We start from the raw sequence: 25,993 nt of genomic DNA, 5'->3' as shown, positions 1-25,993 counted from the left end.
CGGGGCGGGGGACGCGGCGCGACCCGGGCGCCGTCGGGGGGACGGGGCGGGGCCGCGGGGCCGGCGGCGAGCGGCGGGCCAGGTACCGCGGGGGGACGGGCGGGGCCGGACCGGACTGGGCTGTCCGCCCCTCACAGCCAGCCGGGGGGGCTGGGGAGGGCGAGGGAGACGCGAAGCCCTCCGTCGCAGGCCCGCCGAGGCACCTCGTACGTCGCCGGGCCCCCGAGGGATGCGGGGAGGAGGGTCTGCCAGCCCTTCCCCCGGCTCTGTGTGTGTGTGTGTGTGTCTCGGCGCGGAGGAGCTGGTTGGGAGAGTGTCCAGCAGGGCTGGGATCGTGGGTTTGTGAAGATGGTGCACCACAGGCGTTATCAATGTTGGTGTGTAGTGTGGCTTGGTTTCTGGATGGAGTGGCCCCTACAAGGTTTTTTCTCTTTTTGTAGCAGAAAAAGACGTTTTACCCACAGACGTTTTCCTGTTAGTGAAAGGAGCAGCCCCTACAAAGCTTTCCTCCTTTTGGAGCAGGAAATGACCCTGCACCTACAGACATTTGACAATTTCATTATCTAGTGTGGCTTGGTTTGTGTACTGAGCAGCCCTGACGACGTTTTTCTCTGTTTTGGGAGAAGACAACGACGTTAACTTCTTTTCAACAAAGCTCTGCTGTAGTAAATTTAATGAACAGGCAACCTACCAGTATCTGAAGGGGGTCTGCAGAGAAGCCAGACAGAGACTCTTCGTTAGGAACTGTAGTGACAAGGAGTAATGGGTTCAAACTTAAAGAAGGGCAATTTAGGCTAGATAGCAGGAAGGAATTTTTTGCTGTCAAGTTGGAACAAGTTGTCCAAGGAGGTTGTGAATGCCCCAACCCTGGCACTATTTTAAACCATTTTGGATAAGCCTTTGATGCTTTTTCCTGGTCTTAAAATCACGACTCAAACACTGTTAGAAGGGAAAAAGGGATTTTACCTTGGTATTTATTTTAAGGATCTTTAGGTGCACACCTCCAGGTCGAATGCACCGCAATGCACACCACAATGCCCCCACCAAAAGATCAGGTATAACATTATAGGTCTTACTAGTTAGCATATCTATCAAAAATTCTCCAGTGAGAGGCTTGAATGAGCCGCCCTCCCCAAGGAACCTTCCCCTGGATGGTTCTATCTTAGTTTACAGAATGTGTTCTGGAGAAGACCTTGGGGTCTGGGGCACACTGATCTGTAACTATGAAACTTCTAAAATGTTTAGTCTCCTAGCTGAACAAACAAGTCCAAGAATGTAGGCAAAAAGCACTAAGAATACAGAAGTTGTAAAAAGGTATAACAGGGGTATAAAAGAAAAGGCAAAAAATCATCATGGCATCACCTTGAGCAACCTGGTCTAGTGAGAGGTGTCCCTGTCCGTGGCATGGGGATATTGGGACTGGATGATCTTTAAGGTCCTTCCCAATCTCTCAACATTCTATGATTCTATAAGTTACTTGCTTAGCACTAGCTACAAGTGGTAGCCAGGAAGAAGGGTGATTAGACATTGGAATGGGCTGCCCAGGGAGTTGGTGGAATCACGGTCCCAAGGGGCATTTAAGAAAAGATTGGACATGAAACTTGGTGTCATGGTGTGGTTGACTAGGTGGTGTTCAGTCTTAGATTGGTCTTTTGATGATCTCAGTGGTCTTTTCCAGCCTAATTGGTTCTGTGTGATTCTTCAGGTGATTCAATTAATTTTTAATCTCAAAGACAAGGAGTCTGTCTGTGGCCAGAGTGCTCCCAGATCCTTACTGTGCCCCAGCCAGAGGAACTCTCCGTCATGCTGCAAATGGGTCACCTGAGGAGTTTGAGTAACTCTTTCTCAGTAGTGTGTTGGATTTTGGCCTATTTGAAGTTTGCAATGAGAGTGTGTGGCACCATGATAAGTTCTGCAGTTCCCTGTCAGTTAACAATGGGTCGGACATGTAATAACATGGAGCAGCGGGCACAGGGTAACAGTGGAGGGTTGAATAAACAGGAAGGGTCGCAGATGCAAAAACTGTCACTTTTTCCCCATTTTCTCAGAGTTCTTCCATTTAATAAATTAGTAGCATGGACAAAATCTGAGTGCTCCCTTTATGTCAGTGTCTTTTGAATTAAAGAGTATTGTAGAAGCTATGAAAATTTTCAAGTTTTCCCAGGAAAGTACTTTTGCACTGATCTCTTTGTATAACCTGCTGTATAAGTTATAAATCAAATCTGTCTTCATTTAAAGGTAATTTTCAGTTTGAGAATGAGTTTGAAATCATAGGAAACTGCACAACTACCAACTTTCCATTCCAAGTTTTAAAGTGTGCTTTAAGCATTATGCTTGGTACTTTTGACAAACAATGCTTTCACAGGTATATTGCATTGTTTAAGGTTTTCTGCCGTATCTTCCTCTGTGTCTCATTTCCCACTCTGCTTTGCTTGTTGCCACGAGGTGTAGCTTGTATTTTGTTGACTCAAACACAGTAATGTTTTTTTTGCCTTGCTATCTATTTTAGATACGAGGTTGTATATGAAAGTAGTGCTTTCTACAATAAGGAATTCTTGGGCACTTTTCCTAAAAGTGATCTGAAGCCTCTTCATGCTTAGCCGAAGTATTACCATATTCTAGTAAACATTATTATAATGAAGTGACAATATTTCTTTTTCTTCCTGTCTGACCAGGAATGTCAGGTATCCAAGCTGAAGGCATTGCCCAGCTCTTCCTCATGCTCCTATCTGCATGTGAATTCAGTTCCACCCTCTAGTTGGTTTAGAACTCTATACCTTTCAGTTTGTTTTAGCCTTATGAAGTGATGGAAGACTTTGTTGGGAATTGTTTTACACAGGTCATACATCACCCAGCCAGATATTCAGAAGAGTAATGCTAAACAGGCCATTGAATTTGTCATTTTGCTTCAAGACATCTGCACGGTTTCGGGCTCAGGAGAAAAATTATTGGAGACATTTTGTTTTCCCAGTAGAATGGTATATTAATCTTGGATTATTTTTCCTCACAGTCTTGCATTTGGAGCTTGCATCTGCATTACTTTTAACTTGCAAAACATTATTGCATCAGCAAAAGTACAATATCTACTTTCCTTTTTCTTCTTTTTTTTTTTTTCTCCTTAGGGAAAAATGTGTCTCAGAGACTGCTGACCTCAGACCTTGCAGAAACCTGCTTTATCAGGCAAGTGCCTCAGTTGGTCTGTTCATAAGTTATACTCAACAAAGTCATTATTTGCCTACTGAAGTTGCCCTCTTCTCTCTTTTGGCAAGACTCTTCAGCCTTTTCCATTCTCTTTTGCAAAGAGCACACATGCACTCGAATGTAGTCAGCACAGTCCTGAAAGCAAAGGTGATTCATGGTGAGCATATAACTGAATATTATACAGCTGAGTTTGGCTGTATTTCTTGTACCAGCTGAACTGATTTGTAAACGCAAAGTTGATGCAAGCTCATAGTAATGATGCATTAACAGACTGCATGAAATTCTAGTAGGATAATCCCAGTCAGTTTTAACAACGTTCTCACAGAATATGTCTTACCAATTTATATGTTGCTATATTAGATTTTTTTTTTTTTTTAGTTTCCATTAGTAAATGTGCCCTCGGGATTTTCTCCTACTAATTTTTAAAATATAGGGAGATACTTAGTACTAGAGATTGTTGTGTGTTGCTTTATTCAAGTAAGACTATGCTCACAAAAATGACAAGCTAATAAATCCTGTTTCCTCAGAAACAGTTTTTCTAAGTACACTATCAATCATTTCCATTATTTCTCTTTTATAATGTTGTATTTGCCTACACCACTTTTTTTAAAGTCCAGTTTCAGTACACTAAGGAACCTGGATAAAATGTATTACCTCAGGATTTAGCTGATTTAGGATTTAGGCTAGTAAACTTATAGAGTATTCAACACTTTCACTGTTCATCATGTGTAGTTCATGCCTGCTGTTGTTAACTGTTTCTGAATGCAGTCTGGGCATATCTTTGAACTGTTAAAGAAAGAGAGCATAAATAACTGTAGGATCCAATTTGCTGAGTTAAATCCATTCACAAAGTCCCATTGTCAACCATGGAGAGGGGCCATGACCTGCTACTACCCGGAAGCAGGAAGTAATTAGATAACTTCTGACAAGGCAGGTCTCAATTTTTGCCCTACATATATGAATTTGTCTTTATTTTGGGAATTTTCGCCTGTTTTTCTCTTAAATGAAATATGCTAAATTTATGCCCTCAATATTTCAATATGAGCTAATATATGTTCAGGAGCTGGATTACAGAATAAATATACTCTGTTTTAGTATGTTTAAATTCCTGAAAGTTGGTTTATGTTATCTAAAAGAGGCCAATCTTATTAGAAACTTTTTAATACAAATGAAGCCAATTTTTCTTGTTTGTTCCTCTTACCATGGAAGAAAATTTTAAGGAGTTAAAGCCTTTTTGTCTTTAAGAAAGTGAGACCTGTGGTATTTGACTATTTGGAGATGAATTAGCTTATCCAGCTTTTTTAAAGAGCAGGGGTAATGCTTTTGCTAATAAAAGGCAACTGGCAAAAGGAGTTACACGTTCTGGCTTGCACACTGGCCCACCATCACTATCTTAACTTTATAATTTTTTTCAAGAGATGTTGATGGCTGCCAGTACTGCATCAAGAGGAAAAAACTCAAAATGAAACTGAAATAAATGAAAACCCAAAACTCCATTTTTCTCATCCTGTTCACTCCCAGCCCATCCCATAAAGGACACATTGTTATCCAAATTATCTTTCAGATGTTAAGCAAATTTGTACCACATTCACAGAGTCAATACCTTAATGTTAATAACTTGTATCTCACAGCAGTATTGCTTGTGTGTTACCTCCTTGTTTACTTCTCAGACATCAAGAGAGCCTCTTACTACTTTTTCACTATGCTTGTACATTCCTTTGGTAGTGGGTCCTAAAAATATCTGTGGTTTTGAGAGTATGTTATCATATGGTACTTCCCTGATAAACTCAGAAAAGTTCAAATACTTCAGAAAACTTTGGAGAAAATTCTGACTTTGGATAGCTGACAGCTGTTTAACATATCGTGGTAACGACTGGATTGTTTTTAATGTCTTTATGAGTCATGGCATAGGGTATTGTTGTAGCTGTGCTTTATGTCTAACATTGAAAGTCTTGATAATACTTTTCAGATCTGAAAAATTAAGAAATAGTACATCCACACTACTGTATGTCTTCATTCTCTCACATTTCAATGTGATCCGTATGAATTTCCAAGAATAAAAGTCGTGGTACTTCCAGTATTGCTCATTATAGGTCTCCTTTTTTTTCTTAAATCTGCATACATTGTTCATACAAATTTCCACAGAGGGAAAAATGTAACTTTTAAAGGTCTGTATTTATTTGAAATGTAAAAACAATTAGTGTTGCTTTCTGTCAGTGATCACTCTGAGAAAAACTGATAATAAACAAGGTAATTTTCTGTTCAGATGGTTAATCGCTGACAGATTTACCAATAAAACGGTATTATTTTACTGACAGTAGATTGCATTCCTTCCTATTGCCAAACCTTTTGTGGACCATTTAGTCTGAGGTTGTTTACACTCTCTAGCTATCAAGAATCCTCGTGGAGATAAACCTGATCCTAGTCTACTGGGATGCAATGTCAAGCTGTAACTTAGCTAGCCCAAATGGAATGGAGGAGTAACTCCTTGTCTTTTTCCTCTTTCTGTATTGTTTTACTTGAAGCAAGTGCCAGTAGTCTGAACATGAGATGAAATAAAACTGGAATTTAAGATTTGGGCTTTGTTGTTGTTGTTTTTAATGTAGGAAAAAGGCCCAGCATTTTTGTCAGTTTTTTAGACTTCGCAATTGATATTTTTAACATTCTGAAGTTAATTGTATAAATTCCAGTTTTGATGTGAGTATTGTTAGATGTGGCTTGGTTTTCATCCCCTCATTGGAACACAGGGTGGAGTTATGCTTGCATTTAAGAAAGCTATCCTTGTGAAATGGCTAAAAAGAGAAAAAGGCTTAAGTATAACCAGAAATAATTTATCAGAATTTAATCTATTTTCAATTACTGCCTTTTTTTCCCGAAGTAGTTTTATACATTTGGTACTTTTCTAAGAGCTAGTGTAGACAGGAATTAATTTCTTGTATTAAAAAATAGAAACAGAGCAATAAAAAATTCAAACCTTCTTTGCAATTATAAAATGAAACAAAGTAACATAAATCTACAGAAAAGAAAGAAAAACTTTAAAATAATTTAATGTCTGAAAATCCTGTGGTGTAGAACCCAGATCTGAAAATGATTATATGAGGAAAAGGTTGATGAAATACTGTCATTTATTTTTTCATAATCAGACAAATGTAATGGATCAATGGATGGAATTTAGTATGAACCACACTAACTTGCTCTTGAATTGCATCAAATTATTTACAGTGACTATTTTAGGAGTGATTAGATATATGTGATAAAATCTGGTTCTGGAAGTCTTCTCTGACACACACTTGGTCTTTATCAAGGCTGGTTGTCTCTGAAGACTGTGTCTTCATTACATTATTTAAGAGCTAAATCTCCTATAGCTTGCTTCTTAGTCGTACCAACTGAAAGAGCAACACTTGCTAAATACATGCACTGTGAGGTGAGATCTCTTAGAAGCTATTTTAGTACTGTTATCTAGCCTATCATACATTCAAACCACTGCAGACAACTCCTTGGCTGTTATGGTTGCACTTGAAGAAATATGAACTGCAAGCTTCCAGTTCTAGGTATTTTGTTTGAAAACATTCAAGACAGCCTTGAAATCAGAAAATAATTCCTTCATCCTTCAGTCAGACATTTTTTCTATTAATGTATTTTAGCTTTTTCCTTGTAGACACTGCTTTTTTTAACATGCTATCTCAGAGATAAGAGGGGGAGGAGGAGGAGATTGTTACTGTCTCTACTGAGGCTTGAATTCAGAGAAAGTATGTATTGTTTCTTTTGAAGTGATACCCTTCTGTTTTGTAGTACCTAGTCTACACAAGTCTTGTCAGCTCTCCTGTGCAATGATCTTATTCAGAAAAAGTGCTGGAAGTAATGAGAAAAATGTACACAGCACTTGCTGGCAGTCCAGAAGCAGCGAGTAAATTAAAGTATGAACAACACGAGCATTAAGCATGGATAGTTTGTCTTGTCTAGAATTCAGCAATAGCAGCAGCTGGGAGTGAGACAGAGGCAGAGATTCCACTCCCCCGCTATATAATCTTTGCAGTATTGATACGTAAGTGAAAACAAGGTGTTTCTGGGTATTTTATGCAGAGAGAAAGACTGTGCAACAATTTCTCTTGGGTACTATGCTTGTGTCAAAAAGGTTCTTGGGAAAGTCATATATGTTCCAAAATGAAGGGCTGAAGTAGATACCAGTAACTGGCATTAGGTGCAAGGAGGAAGAGAGGTGAGGATCTGTGTATTTAGTTTTCATGTTTTGATGCTAACTTTGGCACCTTAGTTTGGTATTTCAGGAAAAGTGGGTGAGCAGAAATGAAGGCAAGTAATGAATGCAGTAAGTGCTATTAATGGTAGGCAGATAAGAATTTAGAGTGTTGTTGCAAGGAACATACAGAGAGGGAAGAGTTGGGGTGGATGTCTTGAAAGCTGTTCAGGGGAACTGATTTAAATTGCTGTGATATTGGTAATTCATGTGTTGTTTTCAAAGTGCATCAAGCAAGCAGTGACAGAGGAAGTTCAAATGTTAGTGTAAGAAACACTTGCATTCCAAAGGTACAGTTAAATCATCTGTATGCCTCTGGCACAATAGGTATTTCTAAAAAAAAAAGCCAACAAGCCAAAACCCTGTGTAATACTTAATGGGATGTAGTTGTTATTGGCATTTTGGTATATTCTAACAGAGCTGATGTGGAACAATGGAGGAATTATCACATACCAGTTCCCTGGCATTTACTTCTGGTTTTGTTCTGAGTGGTCAACCCAGAAAAAACTGTGGGACAGAGTAAAAATTAGTGGACTGATACTTAAGGAGGAAAAACTTAGGAATTGAAGACAACAGCATGCACAGTTGTGGAAAGTGGCTGTCTTAGAATGATGCAGTGAAAGAAAGGGAAGCTTCTTCAGGACTGGATATGCAAAGAAATAAAGTATACACGCAGGTAATGTTGAGCTAGGGAGGCATCACAGCACACCTACCAGTCCAGAGCCTCACCACCAGGGAACTGCTGCTCAGAAAAATTCCACATGTTAACCTCATGGCTTTAACTGTAGGAATGTAATTGTGTAACTAGCTATGCAGAGAAATGCTGTAACTCCTTGTGTAGGCCCATGTTCTTATGTAACACCTTTCCACAAAGACCTGGTCTTTTGTTCATTAGTGTATATGAAACGTGTGTAAGCATTGACCTACTTTAAACATGCCTGTTTATGAGTCACTAGTATTCCACCTTTGAAAGAAGCTTTCCAAATACTATGACATAGTTGCTTGTTGAAAGCTGTAATTAGCCAAAAATTGGCTATAGTTACAGAAATAATAGTCTCAGTTCAGATTGGCACACTTAGGATAACTTAGTTTGTTGTTTCACTTCATATATGCTTCACTATTCCATTTTGGTTTTCACAGTGAAAGCCCAAAAATATTACAAGAATTAATGAAATCTCCCCTTGTTCTCCATGAGTTTGCTCTGCTCTCATGGTACTTAATTATACCACTTACACTTTTTAACAATACTCTTAGAATGTATCAGGTCCTCTTGTGTTGCTGCTACAGAAGGCAGCTCCCACAAATGTAAGGAAGCTTGAAAAAAAGCTCCACTGCTTATACTAGAAAAAATCTGGAGGGTGAGAGTAGCTCTCTTAGGGAAAAGATGACGCTTTCTTACTAGCAATAGACTGGCATGCTGAGGTCTTGCCAGGGTAGTCATTGCAGGTATCCACTAAAATCCTGATGATTTGTACTCCATTTCAGTTTTGCAGTTAATTCAGGGCCAGAGGGTGTTTGGTGATGTTTGCTAGACAGTGAGGTTTAAATTAAAAATGACACATGAGCTGTGAAGTGTAGAGAAACACTGATGAAACTTGCAAGCTGGACTAGGAAACAGAGAAAATGATACCAGTCCTACCTGCCTTCAGAAACCAATACTGGGATTTTATGTCAGCATCATACGAGAAATACTTCAATTGTATATAGACACAGCTTCAGTGTGACTTTCCATGTCATTTGACAGAGTTAGCTTCGCCCTTCTGATTTCGTAATATTCACAGCCATAGTTCATTTCACTTCCTGATTGCAACAGGAATGATTCAGCAGTGTGTTGGAAACTGTTTTATTTTGCATGTCTCCAACTGTATGTTAGTGCTGTAGGTTAATAAATGTTAGCCTTAGTCATTCTGGTGGCTAAAAATATGAAACAAATATTAAACAAGTGAGTCTACCTAAGGAAGCCTGATAATACTGTTTTTCTTTTAAGTTTTTCCCATGTTTCCAGCTAAAGGTTGGTAATGCACAGAAAACACAAATGAAGTTTAAAATGCACTGGGTGATTCCTGTGTATCCAAATGAGCATTTAACACTAAAACCAAAATGTCCTTGTTTCTTTATTCACATAAGTGGTGAAAGTTAAGTTTCTGTGTTGGCTTAGCCTGGCAGGAATAACGTGGTGTGTAACAGCTAAAATTCTTGGTAATGCAGAGTCATTAAATTTTTTTTCTGTGAACACTCCTTAGAATATGGCCAGTTCAGTAATGACCTATTCCTATGCAATTTATCTTATAAAGATTTCCAGATAAACTATCTGACTAATTTTTTTTTTTAAATCCATAAATCATAACACAGTTATTTTATATTTGTTTACTACTGCACAAGACCTCTACAGCAAGCTCAGTGTTTGGTAAAAATGGATACATTGCTTCTTTTTATACCACTTTTTTCCCCCAACAATGACTGTTCTGTTGCTTCAGGAATTTGTTGTATATATGAATAGATGAGTACACATATTGTTTGTAACTATGTTTAAAATGTCTGTGCACATATGTTTTAATATATGTATATGTATATATTTCTTTTTATATTTTAGAGCTGTGATGGCCAGTCACCAAGCAGAAGTTCAGAGTTTGAAGCTAGATAATGATTCAGTTATAGAAGGAGTAAGTGACCAGGTACTGGTGGCAGTTGTGCTCAGTTTCACTTTCATTGCTGCTCTGGTATATACGCTTTTAAGGTGAGAATGTGTTGACAGGAATTAGTCAACATACCTGCATTTATAAAAATCGTAACTTTCTTGACAATTTTTTGCATTGGTAGATAAAAATTGTGATTTTGTGGCAGGAAGGAAGTGACTGTTAGATTGCTTACTATGTTTAACTAATTGTTTGGCACAGCTAGAATCAAAAATTCTTCCTTATCTTCAGATAATTAAGCTGAATAGGGTTCATCATTCCTGAAAATGGTTAAATTCACAGTCTGTATGGCTGCTGTGTCACATTTGGTTAAAAAGTACAGATTTGTCAACAACTCCAAAATTAAAATTGGAAATATTCCTCCAATGTATGTCCTAGCTGCAGTCTCTTTCCAACAAAAAAACCAAACCAAAACAAAAAAACCCCAACTAACCAAAAAAATCCCCAAATCCAAGTAAGTTGACTGTTTTGGTTTTTTTTAATTAGTATGCTGTAAAACAGTGGACTTCAATATTCATTCCATACAGGAAAATGTTACGTTCAGAATTCATGATCAAGTCATCAGAGCTTATTTTCATTTCAGAGTTTTTCTTTGCATCCTAACAAATATCTTAGCCTGTGGGTTTTGGGAAAATGAGTCTGAGCTTCAGATTGGGTCCTTTTATTTTATTTTATGGATGTCCATAAACATCTGAACACAGAACAGTTGTCAAAACCAAGAGAACTCAATTTTAGTGACACATTGGCATCATGGAACTTACTGAAGAGTATATGTCCACATGAATATACTGCCGGGGTAGAGTTACTTGAGAGCAAGCTACAAAATAAACTACAGGTAGAAAAACTTGGTTGGACTGCAAGGTGGTGCTGCTGTTCAGGACCAGGAGATCACAAAGGAATCTTAAGAAGTGCATTCACTTCACCTTACCTTTTTTTTCCTGAAGCTGTTTCAGTTACTCAGATTGCTTTAAGAATGCCTCTTTTTCATCTGCTCTGTTATGATTTCTCTACCCCTTATATTGACATTTTTGGCAGTTGCGATTTGAATTTTAAGTGTTTCATTTGAAAGTCAACATTTTATTTTTGAGCTTTAGAAAGGCAAGTAAGAAATATTAAAAAAAAAAAAGTAAGTGGAACAAGGGTCAGCAGTTGGCAAGAGTAGCAGGAGTTCAGTCAGAATTAAGTTCAGGAAGATGATGCATCAATTATGAAGAGTTTCTTAGGGAGGAAGATAAGGCTAGTTATTGACTACCTCCGCAGTGTAATGAGGTAGGTAAAAAGTTTGACTGTGAATCCTGTTACATACCTTGATGGTTTATTTTCTGGAAGGGCAAACAAAATGAAAACACAAAGCTTCCAGGCTTTGGAGGACTGCATTGTATGATTCGTGGCCAGTGACAGGACTCGAGGAAACACGTGAAGCTGAGTCAGAGGAGATTTAGGTTAGATATCAGAAAAAAGTTCTTCACCTAGAAGGTGGCTGAGCATTGGAACAGGCTCCCAAGGGAAGTGGTCACAGCACTGGCCTGACAGAGCTGGAGATGTGTTTTGGCGATACTCTCAGGCACATGTGTCTTGAGGGCCAGGAGTTGAACATAATGATCCTGATGGGACCCTTCCAACTCAGCATATTTTATGACTGTGATTCTATGACTGACGACTGAAAGTCTTAACAGTATCCTCTTAGCTCCCTGCTCTGCCTTCTGGTACTTTTTTGAATTGTCTGTATTCAGCAGCACTCTTCATCTACCTCCTTTGTATTGTTGCTATCAAAATCTGCTCAGTATGCTAGAAAATCTGTACAGTACAAAAATTATTGTACTTTAAATTTATTTAGCACTGAGGGAGAAAAAGAGTGTTTCCTTTTTCTTCTCTGGTTACCTTAGACAGCACAGTGATCTTTGTGTTCCTTATACGGTGTTCATTTTCTTTGCCTTTCGTGCTTCCGTATCAACAGAACAGGAATACCTAAGTTGGGTAGGAACAGGTCATGGGTAAGTATACAGGAAAGAAAGCTTACAGTAATGAATAGTTGCAGGAACTGAATAAAAAGGGCAACTAGGAGCAAGGAGTATGTGTTGCAGTAGATTTTAGGGGGCAGAAGCAGAATATGGAGAGAACTGTTAAGGGATATGGTTGTTGTACTTGTTTTCAGTTGAAAGAACTCAATGAAGTATCACATCAGGGCTTCATTCATGCTTCTGGTGGAAAAAACTTATGAGACATAATTAACATATGTAACAAGTTGCAGATGTGTAGTTCAGGCACTGTATGATACTTTTGTAAAGCTTGTATGCTTTTGAGTTATAAATTTTGATACAATGAAACCACATTTTTTCCATGATCTTTTAAACCGGTGAGGTTGTCATATTACAAATGAGGTTGTGAAAATTCAGTGTATTCAGCAAATTAAAGGAAGCCCGACCCTTTAATTTCCTACAAGGGATTCCTCATTTGTCCTAGATGACTTATCTGTTCCTTGTTTATGGATCTACAGGTTTAGATCTTTTAAATCCCATTTTTCTATCCATCATATGGTTTGATTATAAGATCAAGTCAGTATTTTCAGCAGAAGTGAGATCTTACTCCTTGGAAGTTAACAGTGTCCATCACTGCACAGTCATGCACCAGTCCCCTTAAGTACTGTCCCTCTCTTTCCATGTTTGAGACTGCGCACTGTAAGAGTAGGCAGCCTTCCTCCTTCCAATAATAATAGTTTGGTGGGGCCCTCTGTGGTACATAATAGAATCTTTCCACATCATGGGACCTTTTCCCTCAAGTTTTGGCATGCTAACAGTCAGAAATGGGGCAATAAAAAGCCTTTGCATCTAACTTTATTTTTTTCTGGCTTGTGTTTGATAATGCCTTTAATTACATGGCACCATGCTGATTTTTATTTATTTCATTTTCCTTTTCATACTAATTGCATGACAGATGTTATGAATTTGATATGTCTTGAGCTCTGCCTGTCCCTTCCTGAACATTGCATGGTTTTCTGCTACCTCACCATCTTATGCATAAGTGACAGTACATGCTGTACCTCTACAGCTCTACAAATGCTCTCGTGATTTCAGCATAGTATGCGATACCAGGGTAAGGTTCATACAAATGAACACTTTCAGTAGCAAATTTGCAATTAGTTGTTTATGGAGAAATCAGAATAAACTGTCTTAAAATTCGCACCTTCCGTTTGTGTGTGAATCAAATTGAATTTCAATATATATCAAACATTCTGGCAAAATGAAGTTGTGAACTATGTTAATTTTGTAGGTTCTAAACAGAAAAATACTTTTATACATATAACATTTATGGCAGACAACATCCACAAAATCTGACTCATGGAGACCAAGGGTGCGTAAGAAGGGTTTTAATAGCCTTCCCATCATATAGCTTTCATATGTCACCCACATTAGTGTTAAATAGATTTGGTTTTTACAGACAGCCATGTAAATATTAGCATGAAAACTATGGCACTTGTCTGTTTCTCTCTGAAGAAAGAATGAAGCAGACAAAACGTTAAACATAGAAGTAATGCAATATTATGATTGCCCACATTAAATGAAGGAAAATATTGCAGAAGCTCCTAGAGCCATTGAGGAAATTATATGATATAACTGCAACCAGGAAATGTCCTAGAAGTTCAGCCAGTCCTGACAGAGGATCAGCTTGCCTCAATATCCCTGGAAGCATTGCAACCTGTTTTTTGATTTAACTTTTAGTTCAGGATGGATGAAAATAACCTGAGTTAATCTTGGCTGATTTTGTACACTATGCAGTTAGAAATGTGTTTCCACAAGCCTTAGATAACTGTGGCAAATAATTGCTCATATTTATAGAATGGTAGCCTTATTCTGTCCCCTTTTCACTCCATGAAGAGTCTTCTGTATGAACTGACATTTCTTCAGTCTTTCTCTAATGTTTAAAAAACGTGGGCAGTAGTTCTTATTATCTTCTGAACTTCCTCCAACTTCTTTATGTTTCTATGCATTTAGCCCAAAATGGAGAACAGAATCCAGCTGAGACCTCAAGAGTCCAGAGCAGAATGTATCATCATTGAAATCCATATGAATAAATAAAGCATAAAAATTCACATTTTTTAATAGGCTGTTGACTTGTATTTATCATAACTCAACACCTCTGATTGTTGTCAGCACATTTTTAATTTAAATTCTGTCCCATTGTGCTTTAGAACTTCAAATTTCTAATACATCCGTCCTTCTTTCTTCAGTGTGTCCCTTCCCAATGATTCTTCTTGGTGTATCTAACCTGTAGTTTGCTTGCCTGTAGAATCTTTCTTTTTTTAAAAAAGAGTGATTTTAAAAGAGTGGTTTCTTTTTATATCCAGTCTGCTGATAGTTACATAAATTCAATACTCTAAATGTAAGTTTGTCTACCCTTTCTTATGCAAATGTCATGTAGCAGATAAAATTGAAGTAATTAGGGGGTTTCAACTCTATGACTTAAGCAGTGAGTGAAAAACTAGTACTTTATGGGTAGACCAACAAATAAGAAACTAGCAGTGGAGACAAAAATGAAAACTGTTTCTGCAATAAAAAAGCTTTCAAGCAACTTCATTTTTTGTAGGTTCATGGCTTAATTTTTTCTCAGATTAAAATCTAGTTTTAACATGGTTTAATGATTGGTTATGGAGTCTCTGAAAAATCTTGCTGCTGTACAGCTTTAAGTGCCCAGAGTAACTTTAGGATCCCAAATAAATTCCTGTTTCCTTAAAAATTTGTGTACTTCCTTTAAAATCCTTTATAGCAGGAAAGAACGATTTTTTGCCCTTTGTTCAATTTTCATATTTGTTTCAGTGAGTTATTTTTCAGTGTTGGATCACAGGGGTTTTTTTATTGCTTGTATTTCCTTTCACAGAAATGAACATCAGAACATACATCCAGAAAATCAAGAGCTAGTGCGAGCTCTTCGTCAGCAGCTTCAGACTGATCAGGTGCTGTGCTAAGTGTTGGCATTATTCAGCTCTGTGATGTGGGGTACTGTAGCGTGCAGAACTCTGAGGCTCTGGAAGAAGCTGATCTTGATAGTTGTGGCAGCTTACTTACTGTACAGAGGCATCCTTGAAATTCATCAAATAATGAGATAATGTAGCGTTTTTTCAATGGATGCAATAAGTAATTAAAACTAAATATTTGGCTGGTTCTTTTTTCAAAGATCTTTTTGCCACAAGGTGGAGTATGTTAGATTATGCTGCGTGCTTCCTGTAATGTTCCTGGGAACTTAATGGTAAAGGAAAGGAAATCTGGAGTACAGTTTGCTGAGACAGGACAGTGGTTAGATGTTTAGATTGATAAACAGCATGTAACAGAACAATGGCACAGCAACAAGAGCCAGGCAACAGAGTGAGAGAGGAACTTTTTAGCAAAGCCTTTAGTCACAGGACAGGGAGCAGTGGTTCTAAACTGAAAGAAGCTAGGTTGAGATGGGACGTAAGGAAGAAATTCTTTACTGTGAGGGTGGTGAGGCACTGGAACAGGCTGCCCAGAGAATTTATGGATGCTCCATCCCTGGAAATGTTCAAGGCAGGGTTGGATGGGGCTCTGAGCAGCCTGGTCTAGTGGAAGGTGTCCCTACCTATGGCAGGACAGTTGGAACCTAGTGATCTTTAAAGGCCCTTCAAGCTCAGATTATTCAGTGATTCTATGTCTGCATCTGGTTTGGACAGGTAGAGTCTAGGCCATACTTTTGGAGAATATTGAGAACAGTCTTTCATCATGATAATTCTTGAAATAATGACAGTGCATATTTATGTGGAAGACAAATACGGCAAAATGGGGAGAAAAACTGTTTCACAACAATGACATACACAAGCTGATATCTGTGTTTGGGCTTGGAAACACTAAATGCTGCAGCTGGTAAGCAATGCAGTTCAGTTACCTGGCTCTGGACAGAACTACTCGGGATAATGAAGTAACAATATAGATCCGAGTTTGTTACTCATGCTCCAGCATGTCTAACCTGGCTCAATGTGAAGGACCAAGGAGGTTCTTTCTTTGTGGTCTTTAACTGGTTTGAAGCACACACTTATTTAACAGATGAAGGGAAAATAACGGTCTTGTCACAAAAACTCACTTGTTGAATCAATGCATTTAAGTGTGTTTGATTTTTGCATTTAAATATATTTCTCATTTCACATAGTTCTTTATTTGACAGTTTGACTTATAGTAAATGACTTCCATTTTATTATTATTTTTTAGATCTCAGTAGACTTACATAGAATAGTATCTCTAACACTTTACATTTTCCTGTTGTTCCAGCAGGATGCTTCTGCTGGTGATAGGCATCGCTTCTATACAGATATGTCCTGTCCAGTGTGTTTGCAACAGGCTACATTTCCTATAGAAACAAACTGTGGACATCTCTTCTGTGGTAAGCAAGCAAAGCTCCTAGGTGCAAAGATAAAATTAGTACAGAAATACAAACTTTTGGCGCTGGTACAGGCATCCTAATTCAAAGCTTTGTTTGCTTTTAACTGTTTATCTTTTTGTCTGCATAAGAAGTATTTTTTTATAAATGGTCGAGAACTACATTTATGAATAAACAGTCACTTTAAGATTGTGCTGCACTGTTTTCTATGCCATAAGGAATGAAACTGATTAATTTTAAAATGTCAAAGAGTACAATTTGTTTCCAGTTTGGTAAAAAACTGAAGAGTTTGAGAAACATTTGGAAATGTACCATTTAAAAAACCTGTTTTAGAAAGAATAAAATAATCTTTATCTCATAGAATATTTTTTTCTTGGAAGTCCTGCAGAATTATGAGTAAGTTCAGAGTTGATTAAAGTGTTTGGTTTGGGTTTTTTTTGAGGCCATGTTTATATATAGACCCCCTAGGTAGCATTTTGCTTCCTCTCCTTCAAGTTCCCAGTAGGATTCTTTCACTGCATTCATCTAGTTTTATGAAGTATGTCATGCATACCATGCCTCCTTGTTTAAGTGAAAAAACAAGGAAGTTTGGAAAACAGATAAAGTACTCACATTTTTATATTTGTCTTCATCTGTTGAAACACTGATGATAAAGCCAAGTTTTTAGGATAAATTTTACATCTCTTGACATTTTTGTGGCTTCTAAATTTTAAACTGATAAAAATCTTAGTTATTTGCTTCTTCACTTAAGGAGTAAAAATTTGTGGTGTTTTCAGGAAATAATGCCTTAAAATTCCTGATCAGTTGAAGCTATTCCGGATTTTTCTCATTAGTAGCATTGAATTTGAACATGTTAGTTCTTGGTATCTTCAGTGAATGCTTATACAAAATTACATCGGAAAATGTGGATTTAACCTAACTGCGTATATGCACTTTCTTGTGCAACATATTACTTCAGGCAATGTGTTTTTCACCTCAGGAGTTTAAATGAGTGTCACTTATCTTCACCAGGTTCCTGCATTATTGCCTACTGGAGATACGGCTCATGGCTGGGTGCCATCCGCTGTCCAATCTGCAGACAGACGGTAATATTTTAAGTCATCATGGGCCTGTCAGTTTGGTTGTCTACGATAGCCTGCCACAAGGCACTTACATGTGAGCTGCAACAGTGAGGCTGGCAGATAAAGAAGTCTGAGAAACTGAAAGAATGTAGAGGGATATGTGAGACAGGAATGGTGGGCATTCAGGTTTTCCAAACGTTTTGCTTTGACAAATGGCTCAAAAAACTCAGATTGTTCCTGCAACTCAAACATAAGTGAACTGCACTGATAACTCAGCTCTTTTTCTGTGAGGAATATATGAAAACAGAAAATTGTGAGATTTTAACTATGATCCTTTCATGCTTTCTGTTCAAGATGTTATTTAACTTCTTTTACCAGAACTTGCATCTGAAAGGCTTGGCTGTTGTTGTAGACTGCTAGTAGCAGCACAGGTTCCTGAGAAATACCCTGTCCCTTCCTTCTCTCCCTACCAAAACACCTATCCATGTCAATTTCTTATTTTGGCCCTATTTTTAACTTGTATGTATTATTAATTTCATCTTTGTAGAGCAAGCATTAGCTTACTTCCTACGCAACTTACTTATATTGTCAGTTTGAAATAATGTTCCTGCAACTCATTAAGGCTTAGGATCTCTGAGTTTGATAGTGTATGTTTTAACAAAAGTACATCTTTATTTTAACAGTGGACAAACTACAGAGCTATTAACTTCTGATGAATTATGTAACTCATGCTTTTGCCCCTCCATTATATCCTGCTTTGATTGTGTGTATCAGCAGGACAAATGACTGTAAGAACACAGTTGAAGGAAAGAAAAATAGGTATGACTGAAGAATTACTAGGTTTAGAGTGTAGCCAGTGAGGAAAAAGACACAAATAATAAAGGTGAGGAAAGCGGAAAAGGGGAAAATAAGTGATTTTTTTTGGTGTCATTTCTTACATATATATTCATTTACCTTCCTCTGAGTAACAGATATATTGGGTGGTACTGCTTGCATGGTTATATATTCATTCTCACCCTGGTTTATAAGTGGGGAAGAGAAATATGTCTACATGAGGAACATGAGTCATACAGGAGGTTTGTGGCAGTACCAGGAGTTGAATGTACATTTGCTCATGCTCTCATTTCTAAACGTGACTGCCACACAGATTTATATTCAGTCGCCAGGTATAGAGGAAGCTTTTGAAGACTGTAATAATTACAAGGGCTATGTCTTCCCTGTTTCCTATGTTAGTCTGCATTTTATATCTGCACATTGCTTCCAAATGGAAGTCTCAAGTTTTCAGCAACTCCTATGCAGAAAGATAACATGCATAAAGTCATATTCACGTACATCTTATTTCTCTATGTTTGCATGAAAGTTAACCCAAGAACAGAGCAGAATAATCTGTGCTTGCAAAAGAGCTGAAGGTTAATATCTTTTTCTGTTAATTCATCCTGGTGTGAAGATCCATATGCAAAACTATGAATTTTGCTGCATGTTTGTTGTCATGCAAGGCAATTCTAAAGATAGAAGAAGAAAGGCCTCATTGATTTCTTCATTTGATTTTCAATTTAGGAAACAAAATTAGATGAATTTGGTAAATTAACTTTGTTCTCCAAATCATCTGTCCCACTTATGAAACATAAAGCATTTAGGTGTTTAGAAAAAAACATATAATCTTCTCTTAAAAGGAAGGTTCTTGTGTGCTTTTTTTAACAATCTCCTTAATATTCTGTGAAGAGCTATAAGCAATTAATTAGTTAAAACTTAATAGCAGTATCCATGCTAGTAATTTTCATTTATTCTCTTATTAACTATTCAAGTAAACCAAAGGTTTTTCTATGTAGTTAACTGAAGATGAGTGTTTTACAGTTGCACATGTAACATAATCTCCCTGCTGTGCCTAGGTAACACTGTTCTTACCACTCTTTGGTGAAGATCAGCAGGGTGCAACCCAAGTGTTTCAAGATGTTAATGATTACAATCGAAGATTCTCAGGACAGCCCAGATCTGTAAGTTTTGGATAAATTTGGGTGGAAGTCAGTGATGTCAGGAGAGTTTGAGTGCAATTTTTTTGTGATTTTTTTTTCCCCCCTTCTTTTTTTTTCCTTTCCCTGGGATATGGGTTTTCTCTTCCTGATGCTTAGGGCCTAGGCAACTTTTTCTTTAGGAAATTCATGTTTATATGGTTAGGTCAAACCCAAGACCTCAAAATTATTATTTTGTCATTTATGAGAATGTATGAAAACTTGAGTTTTTGTTGTGAGTGAGAATCTAGTAAGTCTTGAGTTTTCTGTTCATGTGTTAGGTTGGTTTTTAGATATGAGTCATTATTTTGAAAGGATCAATAATTAGTCAGTAAAAATACTTAATGAAATACATGACCGGCAAGGAAGAATATTCACTTCATTGATCTCTTTACCCTGATTAGAAGAATCTGAATCTGAATCTGTGCCTTTCCTCTCAGACAGCTATATGCTGTCTTGATTTTTCAATTTTCCTCCTCTTTTATATTACAGTCTTTATTCTCTGAGTAAAGAAAACCAGATTTTTTTTCTGTAAATAGATAAAAGGGGTGGTCAAAGTTCTACAAATGTTAGAAAGACAGCCTTGTGAGCACATCTCCTGTGTGTGTGTCCTGTTTCGCAAGGTGAAATGCACACACACACATACTTAGTAACTTCCCTCTTTGTCTTCATTTGTTATGGGATTTGGATATAGCAAGAAGACATTAGCAAGAAAAATGAACAGTATAAAGAAACAGAAGAGGGAGGGATGTTTTTCTAAACCACAAAATGTGTGGGTTTTGTCCAGAAGAGATTGAAAGTACCTTTCAGGCTCCATCAGACTTCTCTGTGAGCTGTGTCTAGTCCCCAGTAACCTGCCTAGGGGGTGCCAGAAATCTGGAGGTCATGCCAGAAATCTGCACTGAAGCCCTAATTGGACTAGATAAATTGTCTTTGATTTATACACAGTGTTACCACATCGAAAAATTCTTTCTCAACACTTTTTCAGCTATGGTAATAACTCATTTTAATGGAGTTTAATGGCTTTATGTATAAACTGTGTACCATAGAAGGGAACCAGTATAAAAAGGTTTTAAAGTTCACCCCTCCCTACTTGTCACAACAAAAAACTGAATATTCTCTATTGAACAGTCTCTTACTAAGCTGACAGAATCATAGCAAAATGGAAAGGAGCCAGAAATTGATGCATTTAAAGGTTCTTTAGTTTACTTTGAAGCTTCATCCATCCTTTGGAAACTTGTGTGAATCACTGGTTATACACCAGGAGAGGGGGTACTGTGTTTCTGAAAAACTGTAACCTATTCTGCTTTACCTATACCAAAGTTTGTTCTTGCAATCCTTGTTTGTCTTCCATTCTGATCAATATTTCACTCCAATTAACCTGTTTGCTGTTTCTCACTTTCCCAGTCATTTGTTTTCTTCTATTAGCAATTTCTTTTCCTTCATAATAGTTGCCAATATATGTTCTAGTGATGTATAGTAAGTGTATGCTTTTCATTATAGATTAACAGTTTGACTGTTTCTTGAAAACATATATAGTCTAAATCTGACTTTCTACCCAGTAAAACTAAACTCATTAACTCTTCCTGGATTTTGTTTTAATTCCTATAAACTGACAGGTTCTAAGATGTAATGTAGTTGTAGAAACTTCAGTTGAGCATGGATGAGTTGCTGAAGCAAAATACTAACTTTTGGGTTCTTTCTTTATAGATTATGGAAAGAATTATGGATCTTCCCACTTTATTGCGGCATGCTTTCAGGGAGATGTTTTCTGTAGGGGGCCTCTTCTGGATGTTTCGCATCAGAATATTCCTCTGCTTGATTGGAGCCTTGCTGTACCTAGCTTCACCTCTGGATTTTCTTCCTGAAGCTCTCTTTGGAATTCTGGGATTCTTGGATGATTTCTTTGTCATTTTTCTTCTGCTGATATATATCTCTATCATGTACAGAGAAGTGGTAACACAGCGTCTAAATAGATGAAACGGACAAAAGTGACCTAAAAGCAGAGTCAGTTGTGGAATGTTTTGAAAAGAAAACTATAACGTGAGTATGATATAGCAAGGTGCCTGTGTATGATTTCAGTAGTAACAATTTCTTAGCTGGTTATGTTATACAAACATAAAGGGTTAGTATGTGGTGATGCTTAACTGGAGTCTTTAATTTGTGCATTACCTATGCTTCATAAGGATGTTAGTTTTATAATGTTGTAATAAACCACCTTCATCTACTTCCACCTGATGAACAACTGTGTGTAATGAAAGCAGGAAACACTTTTTTTGGTGTGTTGTGCTTTGTGAAAAAGGATTTCTAGCAAATGACTTCAAACAATAAGCTGGTTTGCATAATCTAGGTGTGTAAGAAAATTCAGAAGTTCTTCACAGTACAGTTATCATGGCTAAATTGTTTGATGTCTTCCTGTTGTGGGCTAGAGTTTTTTGAAATAAAAGTAGCTTTGTTTGTCTCTGTGGAAGAAGAAACCCAAGGAACCGCATTACAATTATCACCCTGCTGTTTGCTGTTGTCCACATGCTTCAGAAAAATAAGGATAATACCTTGGTATTGCTTGAACTGCACTATGTACAGTTGCATGCAATTTGTACCATTTTACTTTTATATTTGGGAATATACACACAGTATCTGATCTACATTGAGAAACCAGTATTATGCATGTCACGCTCATTAGTGCTCTATTTTTTTAAGTGAGAGCATGGTTTTTCTCTTCAGACTTTTTTATTTGGTAAGTATGTATCTTGGAAGCGGAGGTTTTGTGCTACTTTGGGTCAATGCAATATGTCTGAAATGCAAGTTTGCATTTCTGTAGATGCATTAAAACATTGGGTCCATTGGAAAGGACACTCAAATTCCAAATAGTGGTTGAAATAAAGAAGTCAGAGCTGGATGTTTACACTACATGTACATGTACTTGTATGTGTACAGTGTAGATGTCTACCCAAATGTACATTCTGCAACACATGTGTACTAAACAACATAGATATTGGGGTGATTTTCAGTTGGAGTTTTCTTGGTTGGTTGGTTGGTTGATTTGGATGTGGATAGAAGAGGTTTTGAATTACCTTGAAAAATAGTCTGTGATAAGGGACCACAAAAAGATCTTGAAAATGTTCTCAAAAATTCCTGGGTATCCTTAAAGCTGATTTTTTTTTTCATGTTGAATTTGAACATAGGCTGTCATAGCTATACAAGTGGAAAATACTTTCATTTTGAGCAATGATTGCCACTAGAAAGGTCCAGGATATGACAGATCATTGTATTTTTTAGCTGTAGGAATGACAATTGCAATTTAGCTTCCTGAGTACTTGAAAGACAGTGAATTAATAGGTGATTCTTTGTGTGTTTACATATATGGGATGAGACTTACAATGAAAGGGACCTTTTCACCACTTCTGTGTTTTCCCTGTGCAGGTGTCTTTCCACAGCTTCTAGCACTTAGGCCTGTGCAGGAAGATGTTAGAGCTGAAACCTCAGGTGTCAGTCATTGAAGATGCAGATTGTCTTTCAGTGTCAGTGCTCTAAATGACATTCATTTAAAACTAAATTCACTGATTCTTCATTTGAAAATTTAGTTTTGAAAATCCAAGGACATTTTACAAATGAACTGGAAAGCTAAACTTTTCTTTGTTGCTGTTTGTTAGAGATAGGCAGGAAGAGAAAAGGGAAGTGAAGCAAGGGTTGGAGAAAGAGAGCTAGAGAGAAGATGACATTTTTGGAAGTAAATGATAACTAACTTCTCTTGAGCATCTTGGTTGAGCTTTTCTCATTGTGTTAGCATTGCTAATGTATGGTGAGGGTTTAGTGGCTACCTCAGTTAAAACTCTTTAAGGTATTATTGAGTAAGGGTGAGATATTCATAAGCTATTAGGTGCATTTACAAATCAAGATATTAGTTTAGGATGTTACGTAAGACAGGATTTCGCAGTTTGCTGTAAGTATAGTTTTTGATTTTGGGGGTTTTTTTCCCAAGAAATCTAGCTGAAAACAAACCTCAAAAATTCTTTTTTGACTGAGTAAATTTAACAGCCCCTTTTCTCCTGGAGTTTAAGTTGTAGCTCTGCTTAGAGAAGAGTGTGAACTGCTATTGTAAAGTAATTGGCATCTGTTCATGGAATTTGTTGATATAATACCTCATCCATACTTTTATCCAATGATTATAATTTTCCCATGACTCTATAAATCCGGCGTGGATATAGATGCACATGAAGCTGCTTACTGATTGGTTTTCTTTAAATTTCCCAATTCCATGTGCTACTGTGAAGTTCTGGAAACACCCATCCCATCTAAAGAGATCCTGTGTATCTGAAATCATACACAAACCACATCTGAAAGATTATATGAAGTTTCCCTGTGTTCTTTTTCTTCAGTACATTTCTGGTAGCCAGAAGGGTTTCGCTCAGAGGCTTCTGCTTACTTTTGAGTATTGAGTAACATTGTAATTTTAAATTCAACACATTAAATGCTTGACAGAATTAGGACTGTTCTTTTCACCGATACGCGTGCTTGCTTGTGGATGTTTTTTTTGGTCCTGCAAGCCAATGATAGACAGTATTATGATTTGTTCAGGCCTTTTTGTGTAATGTGAAGATGCATCTGTCCTGCAACATCTGGCCGCTGCTCCTTTACACAAATCTGAAATAGCTATAAGTGAGCTATCTTGGGTACTTAGCTTGAGCTTAACCTAAGGTCTAGCGCTCCCAAGAAGCTGCAGATTAAAATATGAGCATGTAGTATTCCTGAACTGTGTGCTGCCAAGTCGTTCTGGCAGCAATGTGAAAGGTAAGGGTTAGGGCTGAGCACTGGCTTCAGAATGTAAAGGAAATACATGATGCTGTGTGCAGAGTGACTGCAAACATCACTGTGGTTTTGTCTCCTGAGGTGGGTCAGGTGTGTCACTAAGGGGGGAAAGTTAAAAAAGGAAAACTATAGCAGGAAGATATATGGGGATAAAATACAGTTCTTAAAAGATCACAGGGTCGCCAAAAGCTATGTGAAATATTTGATTGTTCTAGCAATATTAACAAAGAGGAAAATAAAAATTACACTTAATAGCTCTTAAAAAATAACTTGTAGCATCTTGAGGCCTAATGATCATCGCTGTATAGAGCGATCCATTTCTGTGCTGTTCGTGTGCCACACCATTGATGTCTGTGAGGATCAGGCAGAACGGTGTGGTTTGGGGATACAATTTTGCCGTAAGTTTAATAGAACTGTAGCAGTGTGTTATACTAGATTTTTAAGACAAAAGAATTTAAAACTACTTGTTGTTACTTTTAATGATAATAAATTGCTGTTAAAGAGATTCTCTTGAATTATTTTATTTTATTGCCTATCTGGATGCAATATTATTTCCCCTTTTTCCACTTCCACAGGTTCAAGATTTAAGTGTGGTGTCCCACCCTTAATGGGAAGGGAGTACTCAAGATTTGTAGATGCTCATGGTCAAAAGGAATGACAAAAGTCAGAGGGTCCACAAAAACTCACAAAGTTCTATTAGTAAATTACATACTTGACATGAAATTGGTATAAGTTAGTCCCTGATCTCCTCTGTGAACACATGGCACTGGCTTTTGAACAGAGGGTCAGGGTGAAAGGGGAGAGAGAAATATAGAAATGAATTAAGGAGGGGGAGGGAGAAAGAAAGGGAGAGGGAAAGAGAGATCACCGGTCTTACCTCCAGCATTGATCCAGCTGGGGTGTCCTGTGGGTACCCACACACATGGGCTTAGTTGGGGTGCCTTTTATAGATAAATCCCCCCATCTTGGTGATCAGTTTCTCACTTTCTATGCACATCAGGAATCCTGTGCAGTCCATTCCTCTAGACCTTTCTGGAAATGGGTCAGAAGGCTTTGGGGATCTTTGGTGGTCTCCATCCCCTCTTACAGTCCATGACCCCTTCTCAGCCTCATCCCTGCACTTGTGCTGTGCTGTGTTGTGCTCATCTCCAGGAGCCAGAATAAGGATGTTTGTCCCAGAAATGTGCTGCCCTACCTCCTTATGGCCTCTTCTCCAGCCACATCCTGCTCTTTCTCAGTGTGTTATCACCAACAATTCTTGGCTGTTATCACCAACAATTCTTGGCTGTTATCACCAACAATCCATGGCTGGCTCCACAGCTACCTGGCTGTCGGTGTTTGACACATACACATTAGCCCCCTTGTCTTCTAGGATTCTGTTACTTTCCTGCAGTTGTGATCGATTTTTGTCTTGGTGTCTGTGCTCAGGATGTTTAGAGATAACTCATTGTTTTTCATCTTTATGATTGCCATAATAAAGATTACAAAATTTCTAAGATCTTAGTCCCAAAAGTGTGTTGTACATCAGACATCTTTCCCTAAGCAGTCCAACCAGTTCCATCAGATCCATGGGCACTA

At 37.7% G+C, this 25,993-nt stretch overlaps 1 protein-coding gene across 4 annotated transcripts; it reads left to right on the top strand.

Annotated features, from left to right (window-relative positions):
* The first annotated feature begins 7 nt into the window (after positions 1-7).
* Positions 8-24,920, top strand: RNF170 (ring finger protein 170). 4 transcript variants are annotated; one of them, XM_032095158.1, is made up of 8 exons: positions 8-82; positions 3,123-3,180; positions 10,050-10,131; positions 15,028-15,103; positions 16,431-16,539; positions 17,548-17,621; positions 19,487-19,591; positions 21,317-24,920. In XM_032095158.1, the coding sequence occupies exons 5-8, from the start codon at positions 16,470-16,472 to the stop codon at positions 21,584-21,586; spliced, it is 519 nt and encodes a 172-aa protein (XP_031951049.1). In that variant the 5' UTR covers positions 8-82; positions 3,123-3,180; positions 10,050-10,131; positions 15,028-15,103; positions 16,431-16,469; the 3' UTR covers positions 21,587-24,920. The 4 variants fall into 4 exon arrangements, with proteins under 4 accessions (XP_031951049.1, XP_031951050.1, XP_031951047.1 ...); XM_032095159.1 differs by having other exon boundaries at positions 49-82; positions 10,050-10,193; positions 16,428-16,539; XM_032095157.1 differs by having other exon boundaries at positions 63-82; positions 10,050-10,193.
* The last annotated feature ends 1,073 nt before the right edge of the window (positions 24,921-25,993 follow it).

The sequence above is a fragment of the Corvus moneduloides genome, chromosome Z (assembly GCF_009650955.1).
Source record: "Corvus moneduloides isolate bCorMon1 chromosome Z, bCorMon1.pri, whole genome shotgun sequence".
NCBI classification, from domain to species: Eukaryota; Metazoa; Chordata; class Aves; order Passeriformes; family Corvidae; genus Corvus; species Corvus moneduloides.
Note: the sequence above shows the minus strand (reverse complement) of the source record. Positions and strands in the feature narration are given on the sequence as shown.

Coding starts and splice junctions, on each gene's coding strand:
- RNF170 (XM_032095159.1), top strand. CDS start 10,057: ATGGCCAGTCACCAAGCAGAAGTTCAGAGTTTGAAGCTAGATAATGAT. Junction 15,104..16,427: donor AGCAGCTTCAGACTGATCAG/GTGCTGTGCTAA, acceptor CTGTTGTTCCAG/CAGGATGCTTCTGCTGGTGA. Junction 17,622..19,486: donor GTCCAATCTGCAGACAGACG/GTAATATTTTAA, acceptor TGCTGTGCCTAG/GTAACACTGTTCTTACCACT.